Genomic DNA, 12,503 nt, shown 5'->3' on the forward strand with positions numbered 1-12,503 from the left:
CTCTATTGAGAAGGACATGTTTATCCTTAGAAGATATTAAATAAGAGGGGACAAGTGAATGTGCCGGGACACGTACCTTCACAAGAGGAGCAACATTCCCCAGGAAAGACATAAGGATGTGAGCAGGAAGCAGAGCACACGATTGCCTCACAATGCACCTCTCCAAGCTGAGTGACAAATACAACAGAACAGTCAAACTGCGCTCACATCAAATATGACTGCGCCCAATTGCATGCATGGACACTAAGGACCCCCAAAATTGCCACCAGCCTGGACCTGGCTTGTGTCCATATAAGATATATCAATACCCTCATATTTGTCAGGAGTCTCGTTGATTTAAGCACTTCTCAGCGGTTTGAGAAAGATGCTTTGGAGTGTTTGCTAATGGCTCTCTTACTAAAATGGTATGCCTGGGTCCAAAAACTAAAAGTATCTCACCTGACAAGTGCACTGAGTGCAAGGATCACTCTCGAGGTAGAAAGTCTGTTCATTCAGAACTTTTCTGCCATCATATGTGCAATCTATAATAACACAGACACTTTATTCAGAATTAGACTGTAAATAAACATGCAACTGGTTGCCAAATTGCTCATCCTTGGCTCAATCAGCAGATCAGGGCTTAGATATTGATTGGGGAGGCTGGAAAGTCCTGCTGGGAGAGTTAAGGTGGTCATACACAGGCTGACTTTAGCTGCCGGTATCGGTCCATTAGCCCAATTTGGCAGCTTATCTGCACGTGTATGGGCACTAACGACAGGCCTGTCTGACATCTGGCCTGAAATTAGGCAGATCTCAATTGGGAAGGTTTGATTTTCACATTGGATCGGGGACCGTATTGGATCATTGATGCGGTCCGGAACCAATGGTGCCTAGGCCCTAGGTCTAAACGATCGCATTATTCCAATATTGCCCACCCGTAGGTGAGCATATCGGTAGAAGATCTGCTCGCTTGGCAAGGTAACCAAGCGAGTGGATCTTACAGTGTAAGACAGTGTGGCCACCTTAAGACATTTATTGTGATTGTAGGTCTTGTTCAGCAAGGACTGCACTGGTCACTATTGGACCTGATCGTTGGCCCAAAGACCACACAAATAGTTCAGCTCATGTTGGTACTAAACTTGTTCTTAATCTGCTGATGAGACAATCTCTGCTACACTCAACTAAAGGTGGAGAAGCATGATGATTTCATTATATGATAAGGAGGTACTTACCTCGACAAACAGGGCAGCACTCTCCTTCATCGTGGAAAGGGTACGTGCAGTTTACTGCACACTCAATTGGAGAACAGGCTACAGTGCCCATCTGTAAGCAGCAAGAGACAACTGGGTGTTATCCTACTTGTGTACAACTCACATTCAGTGATAATGATGTAACCCACTGCCTATCACATGCACACTAAAGATTCTTGCTCATTTTCTAATAGACTGCCTGCATGATAAGGGATAGTCTGATGCTGACCACACTTACCAGACAAATGCAAGTGAGACATGGGTCTGAATTAGAGGGGAAGCTTTCATTGTTCCTGAATGTTCTTCTACCATAAGAACAACCTTTAAGGAGCAGAAAGAGAAATATTCGGTAAGTGTACATGGAATACTTAAATGGCAGTGCTAGTGTGAACTGTACTGCTTGTTATGAACCCTGAAATGGTTCTCAGTTGACTGCATAAGTGGCATGTCAAGGATACATTGCTTTAGAAATCCATGCAGAATATTGTCCACTTTACTTTCAACAGGGCTCATTCATAAACAGCATATGGTGCAAAGTGCACTTTTAAGAGGCAAATTGCTATGCTTTTTCCCACAATACAGCATTTTCCCCATAGTTCCCCAATATGGACTCAAAAGTAGCATCTGTGTGGCAAATCACACCCAAGAAGGACACCATTTCAACACGATTTGAGTTAAAATGGCACCATTTCTTCCACAGAGAGTTCCTATTCACAGCATTCCTATTTACACCTTGCGTCAATGTACGCTTGCACAGGAGTCATTAGCTTAGGCAGGTCAGGTAGTGTGGTCCACCAGGTAATTACTTGCAAGTGCAAGAAACATGTGCAAGTTTGCATGCATTTTAGTGCCCCGCTCTTGCAGTTGCCTTTGTAAATGAGCCCCAGCATATTTAAGAGTGATGTGCAAATAATCTGCAGAATTAACTGTTGTATTTCTGATTATGTTTTGATTTTCCCAAGAATTCCTACATCTTTTGCCTCTGACTTAAAACCTCACACCTGTTATTAGGGACAGGTCCTACTTGTATACAGATACTAAACTTGTGCCTGTTTGCAAATGAGAACAACCATTTACAAAGTAGTTTAGACTGGTTCTTAAATGCAAGAGATCATTTTAACGGTGGCTTTTGCCAAATGAAGAATGCGTAGGTGCATAGTACAGCAGAATAGGGAGCACCACAGTTTAGTTTAGGCTGCCACCATAACTTTAAGCATACCGTAATACAGTAAATAACACATAAAGATATGGCTGCCCATTCTACATTCTCACCCGCTGAGCAATCTGGGCAGCATTGCCCTGGCACTGTGATTGGATGTGGACAGGTCTCCACGCAGTCTGTTTTCTTGCACACGATGGAGCTGTCTGCCTGAACAAAGACATAAAGCAACATAGCTACTGAGAAAAGGCAGAACAATATACCCAAGTACTCATTACTGAGACTAGTTTCTAGGCACCACACTATAGCCCTAATGCCTTAAATTTTTACAAAATTTAAGGTACAAAACAAAAGATTTTTAACATTAAGATCCTTGGCACTAGATGCAAGACTACGGCCTGTGCCCCAATCCTTCTTGTTACTAACTCCCAATTACATTCCTCCTCTATTATTCTTAATACCAGGTTCTTTATCCACCCATTTCACTCAACCACCATGTAAGGAGTAGTTATTTTATTAAAAGATTGCTATTTCAAGTTCAGCCATTAGGTGGTGTTCTTAAAAAAGCATGGCTCCAAAGAGAGGCTCTATATGGGAGGGAATAGGGTTTTACAGCCTTATTGGCCAATGAGAAGGGAATAGCATATGATGCCAACAAACCTGAGGTACGCCACCTCAGAGAGGTAACCTGTAGACTCAGGGTAGGTTATATGGAGCTCACTGCAGGTGGTGAGGGTCACTGGAAGTTTAGGAGATGAGCAGTTGAGGCTCCAATGTGGAAAGAGAGAGGGACCAGTGTCCTGGCAGTACCTCACTAGAGATGTAGCGAACTGTTCGCCGGCGAACTAATTCGCGCGAACACCGGGTGTTCGCGTTCGCGAAAATTCGCGGACTTTTGCCGATGTTCGCCACTTTGGGTTCGCCGCGTTTTTTTTTGGCGCCGCGTTTTTTCGCCTTGGTTTTCCCGCCGCGTTTTTCCGCCGCGTTTTATCGCCTATGCATATACATAGGAATAGCTTGCGTTTTTTTTTTTTGCGTTTTTTTTTTTTTTTGCGTTATTTTTTTGCGGTTTTTTTTTTGGCGCTTTTTTTTGGCATTTTTTTTACAAGTATTTTTCTGAGAAGTTTTTGCCCTTGATCCCCCTCCTGCATGCCACTGTCCAGGTCGTGGCACCCTTTAAACAACTTTAAAATCAGTTTTCTGGCCAGAAATGGCTTTTCTAGGTTTTAAAGTTCGCCTTCCCATTGAAGTCTATGGGGTTCGCAAAGTTCGCGAATATTCGCGAGTTTTGGCGAAAGTCCGCAAACGGGTTCGCGAACATTTTTGCGCGGGTTCGCTACATCCCTATACCTCACCAAGTTAGGGACCCAGTGAAAGAGGGGCTAGGCTAGTTAGAGCGAAGTGTGCCTTGAACACAGAGGAAGTCTGTAAGAAGGTACCAAACGAGAACAAAAGAGCAGAAAAGTAGGCATCAGGCTGGGCCCAGTGGCCTGGGGGTGTACATTCCTTGTACACTGATTGAGGCACGGTACCATAATCTGGCATCATTTTATGAAAGTCACAGTTTATTGAATGGAGCAGAAGTGAAGCAAAATGAAGGAAAGCTGGATGAAAACATTTCAGTCTTTAGTTTTACATTTTTAATTAAGAATTCATATTACAATAAATATATTAACCTTATTATGGTTTTGCCCATATGGAATTGCAGTAACCTCCCCTTAATGAGTGTTCTGTGTTTAAAATATTCATACTTTGATATTTCACGAGCAATAAAAGCAAGAAAGTGTTTTTAAAAGTAGTAAACTTGTTTCTTTTAATGGACAAACGCCCATTAAGAAATCTTATTAACTTTATGTCTTAATTTATAGGGCTCGTTTACCTTACCCCACATTTCCATCTCCATAGTTCTGCCAGGTGCTGGCTAACCTAATGCCTCTACACATAAGGATTGGATAGGCTTATCAAACCTCACCCTCCAGCTTATCCAATCGACATGTGGCTTTACCAGGGCTTTTGTGCCAAACAAGCAGTACAGAAAGCTGTGTAGGGGGTGGAACATTCAGGCACCCAAGCTCCCACCTTCCCTTCCTTAAGAGATGAGAGATGTGGGCACACAAAACAATGGATGTAAAGTCTAAAGAGCCCAGTCCCCTGGCCACCAATATATATATTGTTTTTTAACCATTAGGCCTCCGTTGGAACCTTATAATTTTTTGTACAGGGCCCTTTCTGATGGCAACCCTGACCACATTACAACCATATGTATAACTGGCCATTTACCTCTTTATACAGAACTTTTAATGGGAAAGAACTCTTGGTGCTCACATTTCATGTATATCTGCTGTGATGCAATCCCCTTCAGTGTCTGTGGGCAAAGCTTCTTATAAGCACAAAGGCTGGCAAAACAACATTAAGGGCCACAAGACTGCTGGGGGAGCCACGAGATGTTCCACATACCTGACAAATGCAGATTGCACAGGGATCTCCCGGCGACCAGATCTGCCCAACAGGAATTTCAATTCCATTATCATCAAAAGGACACCCTACAAACAGTGCAAAAGACAAAAAAAAATACATTTACTGTATATAACAGAGCTATGGGTTCTGTTATTTTGATTGTTGAGACCTGAGCTTCTCCCCATGATGGATCTTTCCATGATATCATGAATAAAAGAAAAACCTCGAGGGCACTAGTGTCTTGAACATGGATTTATTTTGGCTTAGTTACCATCAACTACAAGTCAGTATGGCAGTACGGAGTATTTTGAATTCAACTTCCAATAAATGGGATTTCAAATGAAATTTTTAAAACCACTAGGGGCCATTTATTTTGTCTTTGTGATTTTTTTTGTCTGAAAAGTCATGAGTTTTTCAAGATTTACCAAAGAGCTAAAAATCCAAATCCAATAATTTGCCAGCTAAAACTTGCCGAGATCATGCAGAATTCAATGGCAGATGTCCCTTCCCTTTCCTGAAAGATCCTTCTTTTCTATCCTTCCTTTTTTTGTACGACGATTCAAAATATTTGAACTTTTGAGGTGACAATTTAAACAAGTTGCAGTTTCTGTGACTTTTTTCCGCACTGAACTTTTCAGTTCTGATTATTTTGTAAATGACAGACATTTGTGGAAATGAGTTTAATCGAATTTTTAAAAATATGAGAATTGTTAAAGTTTTAGTAAATCTGCCCCGTAATGTCTTGAAAATACAGTACAACACTGCTCATTGCTAACACTGTGTGCCAAAAAAAAAAAACGCAACTATTTTATTTAAGAAGAACTAACAGTATTGAGTTTTGGCTTCTTTACCATGGCAAGGTGACCACAGCCCCTTATCAGTGAATAGTATGCTTCTGTAGCTTCTGTAGCTGCCCCCAGTAGCTCCCCATTATTTTGATCTCTCATGTGCAACACATGCTCTTGGCTGCTACCAGATCATCAGATCATCTCACAATATACTGCTGACCCTCTCTCAAGCACCTATATATATATATACAAAGTCAGTAGGAGAGGCACTCTCGATTCAGGGAGGTAAAGCTTGCCTGGGTGCAGTCCCGAAAAAAGTTTATGCAAAAATCCGTAACGAACAGGCCGCTCACACAGGACTTATGTCAAACAAAAAATCTTTATTGTACGAGTATAACTAGAACTGACGTTTCGGCTGGCGTTTCAGCCTTTCTCAAAGTTACAAATCAACCAGTGTAGTGGGCCTAAATACATAAAGTGGCGGGAAAAAAAGAGATGGAGAGAGACAACCCAGGAGGTCCCAAATCAAATGGAACTATCAGCTGTCACAGGTACAGCTGATAGTTCCATTTGATTTGGGACCTCCTGGGTTGTCTCTCTCCATCTCTTTTTTTCTTTTCTTTTTTCTTTGACTTACCTGTCTCTACACTATACTTTCCTATGTCACTATGATGTATTATATCTGAGTCCATTTTCCGCATACGTTACTATGCGCCGATTTCCGTAGTTACAGCATCACATCTTTAGTTTTGTTCGTGAGCTGCACTATAGCTCTGCTCGTGCAGAGGCTTATTTTCATTTGATCTTAACCTGACTTTAGCTTTACACCGTATATTGACCTACGGGCGATATCTCCCGGCTCACACGATAAGTGTCTTGCAATACCTCCCAACCCGATGGCTTGCCTTACATTTATTTAGGAACATATATGCCTCGATTTAACTATATACTAGGGAGTATATCTCCACTGTTCATATCCTACTGTAATGTTGTTATCTCTATTTTTATTTGTATTTTTATGTACACTTATTTAATTTTTTGAACACATTTGTTTGCTTTGATTACGTCACGTCCTCGTCACAGTTTTTGTTTCCCGCCACTTTATGTATTTAGGCCCACTACACTGGTTGATTTGTAACTTTGAGAAAGGCTGGAACGCCAGCCGAAACGTCAGTTCTAGTTATACAATAAAGATTTTTTGTTTGACATAAGTCCTGTGTGAGCGGCCTGTTCGTTACGGATTTTTATATATATATAAAAGTCACAATACAAGGCTAATTAGTAATTAATACAAATTCATGTTACATGGCAGCTCAAAAAGGTGGTGGACGCCACATCAACATGTAATCAGCCCTGAAGCATCAGCTATTATGACAGATGACCCTTGTTTTCTGATTTATTTTTGTCAACCCCTAAGCTCAGTTTCCCAAGAGTTGCTTAGAGCATACTGAGCATGTGCAGAACCCCTGGCATTCAAAATATGGTCTAATGAGAACCAAGATGGAGCTCCTGTGAGCAGCTTTGAAAGCCTAGATCATTACTTTTATAGGGCTGATGAAATCAAATTTGAATGGATTAGCGCTCCATTAATGGATTAATGTGTGTCACAACATGTATGCCGACATGATACGATAGTGACAATATAAAAGTTAAATGCCCTCCCTTAGATGTGGCTGAGTTGTCAAGTTTTTTCTTTCCTAGGGGGTAGAGTTGCCACAATTTTTTCTTTGTAATACTGGCCTTCGGGTTGAGTCATTTGGGGGATGTGATATGACGTAATGGGCAGGATAATGGGCTGGCTGGGCAGGGGAAAAGGTGAATTGGGTCAGTAAATGGGCGGGGAATGGGCAGACTGTGCAGGTAAATAGCTGGTCAGCAGCTGACCAGGTGAGGAAAGGGAGGAATTTATAATTACAAATTTGTCAGCAATAATGCCAGTAAATCTGTAATTCCATACCAGCCCTAACAGGTGATAAGGGCTAGTCAATACCAGCTAGTTGCCAGGGGCTATAATGTATGGGGAAGTACATTGCCAGTAAATTTGTAATACCAGTGCTGGCCCTAGCCGGCTAGGCCTGTCAAATAACAGCCAGTTGGCAACCCTAGATAAGACATTGGCACAAACTGATCTATAAGGAATTGCTGATTAGCGTATATATACAGGAAATTGCAACATGTATCTGGAATACCAGATGTGAACCTGTAAGTAATCTATGACTTTAACTAAGGGAACTTGAAGAAGTTTTTTTGAATACACCTAGTGGTGAAAAATGGATACAGCTCTGTAGAAGCAAATGCACTGAAGAGAACTTATGTTACAGACTTGGTTTTGTGATGTTATTTGGTGTCAATTTCACATCTAGAGGTGGGTATTGGAACTACTGTATCATTCTTGAGAAAGATCCCTAGTGTCCTCAACAATGGCAATAGTTTTACCCACATACATCTGTCTACAGGGGCATTTGATAAAGTAGATGCCAAACTCGGATATACAAGATGCCCCAGATTTAGCCTTATGACTGTGCATATGGGAACACCATGGTGGCAGATAGTCCTATGGTTATGGCTGAGCATGCATATTCCTATGGTTATGGCTGAGCATGCTAACTTTGAATTTAAAGTGCTTTGACCATTGGTTACGTGGTGGAGTTTCACCTATGACTGGTCCATTTATGTTATTATTGTTATTGATGTAAACACCAGTTTATACAGTTCATCAGTTATATAGTTCATCAGTTAATAGAGCTTTTCTAACAGAATCCTGCATTGAAATACACTTTTCAAAAACACAAACAGATTTTAGAATAGCAATCTCATTAATTTTACATGCACTTATTTTAAAGCTTTACTTTTCCTTTAAACTAGTGGCTATTTTGTGTCCCATATTATGGCCATTCTTTTTGGTTAATTGGTTCGGTATTAGCTTTACATTTACATTAGTGTAGTACACTGCTTGCCAGTTAGTAAGGGAATAAGAACTGTGTTAGAGCCGAACAGGTTTAGGATTTTTTTGTTTTTTTTTTCCTCTTGGAAAAGCCTCAAATAAACTGGTCAAATACCAGTTATACTGAATTGACCTGTCTGTGCTTCTGCTTTGAAGCATCTGAAAGTGTAGTCAAAGGTCTATTCCCCAGTGAAACCACGGTCCAACTGCCTGAAATCATTACAATATACAGTACATATACATTATGATCTGCCATTTTAATCTGCCAAACATCACTTCTGTTACCTGTCCTTTGCATGGGTTCCTGGCATTTAAAGCAACACTGGCCGGCCTCCAGCACCCAGTTCTCTCTGGGACATTCTAGACTGGGACATGGAATAAACGAACATTCAACAGCGCCGTTCTGAGGAGAAAATGAGATAAAACAATCACGTTTTGTGGAATTAGGAGAACAGATCTTTACTAACTCTCTTATTTGGATGCTGAATATGATCAGGAAGAAGACTAGGAATCCATTCAATTTTATATTCTTAGATTTTGTATATTTATATATTAAAAGACAGGCTACCAGTGGTGTATGACCATTATCTTTAAGCCTAAAGAGTTAGGTTCTGAATACAAGCCAAAAGGCTGTCTCTGCAGTCACTGAGCAATGAGACCCAAGACCTTCTGCTGAGATTGTATAATCTTCTGGAATGAAATGTATTATATTAATCATCTTCCAAATAAACTGGAAGTTTGTACTAGAGTTTGTACAGGGAGCATGTGAAGTAGGATGTGAAGAACAAGAGCAGAAAAGAGAAAATATGATGATGCCAGATGAGCCAAAGTGCCAGCCCCCTGTGCCAAAATCATGCCCATTGGTGCTTAACTCCTTGTCTAATCTTTTCCTCTACCAACGTAACAGAATTAATAGGTATAATAAAAATAATATAAAAATATCTCCTTCGCATTTTTGTCTAAAAAAAAAGAGACCTCCAAATGCTAGTGGTACCGCACAGTAAATGCCAGTCTCTAGCTGTTTTGGGCCTCGAATTGAACATTATTACGGTCTTCAGACCATAAGGATCAAATGATGACACTGAAAGGTAGAAAAGCAAATAATCCCTGTCTGCCTCGCTTCTGGTGCTGCGCTTCATGTCCAGTTCTACCTGAGCCTGAGGTAGTCAGAACTCAAAGAAACAGGAACTTTGTATACCTGACATAAACAAGAGGTGCATCCATTATCATCCCTGCTAAATTTGGATCCATGGGGATAAAAATGATCTTGGAATTCACATCCATCTGCAAAATAAACACATCTGTTTCCTCAGTATTAGGTCATGGTAAATGGCAATAAAATGTTGTAATGTTACAATAATATAATCAGCCCTAGGATATTTATTCCAGGATTGTTACATGGTTTCCAACTGAGCAATGCTCAATGGCATAGGTTTCCACAGGGGAGCCAAAGCATGAGGTGGTGGGGCGCAGCCTAAAGATAAGGAAGCCAGAGTTATTTCAAATAATTGTTTACCCTCACAACTCATTCTGAATGGCTGGGCCCCACTATCCAAACCTTTGCCGCCACCCCCCCAGAGGAGCAAACCATAAAGTTTTGGAACATATGCCATAGAGCTATATAAGGGCTGTTGATCACCAACAACATGTTGCTCACCAACTCCTTGGATGTTGCTCTCAGTGCCCCCAATCCAGGTAGTTATTTGTGAATTCCTGACTTGATGGCAAGTTTTGGTTGAATAAAAACAAGATTTACTACCAAATAAAGCCCCTGTAAGCTGATAGTGTGCATAAAGGCTGCCTAATAGCCAATCACAGTCCTTATTTGGCACCTCCATGAACTTTTATGGTGCTTGTGTTGCTCTCCAAGTCTTTTTCCATATGACTGTGGCTCACGAGTAAGAAAGGTTGGGGACCCCTGGCTTAGAGGGAAGATAGTCTATATACATAAAGGTATAAGACCCCCAGTGTATATAAAATATTACACCTGGTAATGAATGACAGCATGTTCTGATTTTACTGACCTGGGCATCTGAGGCAGCAGTCTGATAGGAAGGGGTCAGTGCATGTAACAGGAGGGCACACAGGAGGGATACATGTGACATTTCCAGCCTGATATAACAACCAACAGACGAAGGAGTAAATTTCACAATTAAGCATTTTTTTTACAAATAGATAGTTATAATATAAATGATTTATTATGGTGCTTCTTTACCTAAACTTCTTTCTTAGTGCAAAAAAAAAAAAAGAAAAAATTGTTGTGTGTCAGTACTGATTCCCTGTCAGTAGAGCAGGGGAAATCTGCCGGTGATCAAATGATCTTTTGCAAATAGAGATTCCTCAGTAAAGGAGTCACTTTGGTTTGTTGTTTTTATTACTTTTTTTAAAATTCTGAACATCAGAGGGACAAATTATCCCCTGTTGTAAAAAAAAGGGTATTAGAAGTTACTAGTGAGTTCCATGATTATATAGACTTTTGGATAGTGAGGAGCCTACGATTAAGTGGATTGCAATAAATAAACATTTTTTTAACTTAAGCATTTGTGCACGATTATATATTTAATGGTATTTTTCCTTTTTGGCCACTAGGGGATATCCTTGCAATGGTGCATGTTGTCAGTTTATAGTACAGGTATAGGACCCGTTATCCAGAATGTTCGGGACCAAGGGTATTCCGGATAAGGGGTCTTTCCGTAATTTGGATCTCCATACCTTAAGTCTACTACAAAATTAATAAAACATTAATTAAACCCTATAGGGTTGTTTTGCATTCGATAAGGATTATTTATATCTAAGTTGGGATCAGTTACAAGGTTCTGTTTTATTACTACAGAGAAAAAGGAAATCAGATTCAAAATTCTGAATTATTTGATTAAAATGGAGTCTATGGGAGACAGGCTTTCCGTAATTCGGAGCTTTCTGGATAACGGGTTTCCGGATAAGGGATCCCATACCTGTATATATTATATATTCAATGATTTCCCCATAAATTGGCTAACTCGTTTTGGATAGTGAGACCTAAGTGCTTTTATATCCCAGGTGAATTCAAATATCATATTTTACAAATGAGATTGCTAAGCATTGAACTGTTTCCAAGGATTTTGGCTAATGCCGCATGGGGCTGATTATCAGCCTGTGGAAAAATGCATTGGGTCCAGGTACAGGCAAGGAAAAAAGCTGATGCCAGCACTGGACTGGGGTGTCCAGGGTTCACCGGGTCTGGCACCTAAGCCCCATTTCTGAGCTGACTCATACCTTATACTACTCAATTGCGGCCACAATCAGGAGGGAGCACCAATACAATGGATTTGGGCTGGCGAGGCCCAGGAGAGCTGGAGCCGACCAGGTTTTTTCTGGTGTTGTGACCCTGATAGAGGCTTATTCTTGGCCTAGAATCAGCCCCCTGTGGCATTAGCCTGATTATCTTCATACTGACCCAATTTGAATAGATTCTTAGTCAAATGTTAATTAAAAAGTCTGGATCTTTATATTGGTTACCTGGGGGGTTCCTGAGCAATGCAATTTTCAGTATATGTCTGAGAAACAGATCATGTTTCCTTAGATTTGGGCAGAGAGACCTTAAACAGATTTTACTGGGAGGCCCAGTTTTTTCTCAATAGGTGTCATTAGAATCTCAGAGATGTGTTGCTTACCAGGCAGATGCAGATTGTGCAATTGTCTGGAGAATTTGGGAAAAGCTCTCCATCTACCCTGGAAACTCCCTCAAAAAGGCATCCTGCAATAATGAAGTAGAAACTTAAATGTTACAGCCCATATAGATACCAGCATCTGCCACCATATGTCCTTCATACTCACCGTCACACATAGGGCAGCAGCTGTCAGGATACATGACGGGGTGTGAACAGTTTGGGGTGCATATCCTTTTTTCACAAGATATATTTCCATCCTGAGAAATGACTTAATTT

At 40.7% G+C, this 12,503-nt stretch overlaps 1 protein-coding gene across 5 annotated transcripts in view; it reads right to left on the bottom strand.

Annotated features, from left to right (window-relative positions):
- Positions 1 to 12,503, bottom strand: part of vwce (von Willebrand factor C and EGF domains) — a 36,176-nt gene that overhangs the window by 9,264 nt on the left and 14,409 nt on the right. For all 5 annotated transcript variants that reach the window (XM_018093326.2, XM_018093327.2, XM_018093325.2 and 2 more), the window contains 11 exons: positions 12,394 to 12,484; positions 12,231 to 12,313; positions 10,602 to 10,689; positions 9,776 to 9,861; positions 8,863 to 8,980; positions 4,846 to 4,931; positions 2,502 to 2,598; positions 1,468 to 1,550; positions 1,212 to 1,302; positions 439 to 521; positions 77 to 167 (listed from right to left, as the gene is read on the bottom strand). In XM_018093326.2, the coding sequence (XP_017948815.2) occupies positions 77 to 167; positions 439 to 521; positions 1,212 to 1,302; positions 1,468 to 1,550; positions 2,502 to 2,598; positions 4,846 to 4,931; positions 8,863 to 8,980; positions 9,776 to 9,861; positions 10,602 to 10,689; positions 12,231 to 12,313; positions 12,394 to 12,484 (997 nt within the window). The remainder of the gene's footprint in view (positions 1 to 76; positions 168 to 438; positions 522 to 1,211; positions 1,303 to 1,467; positions 1,551 to 2,501; positions 2,599 to 4,845; positions 4,932 to 8,862; positions 8,981 to 9,775; positions 9,862 to 10,601; positions 10,690 to 12,230; positions 12,314 to 12,393; positions 12,485 to 12,503) is intronic.

The sequence above is a fragment of the Xenopus tropicalis genome, chromosome 4 (genome assembly GCF_000004195.4).
Source record: "Xenopus tropicalis strain Nigerian chromosome 4, UCB_Xtro_10.0, whole genome shotgun sequence".
NCBI lineage: Eukaryota > Metazoa > Chordata > Amphibia > Anura > Pipidae > Xenopus > Xenopus tropicalis.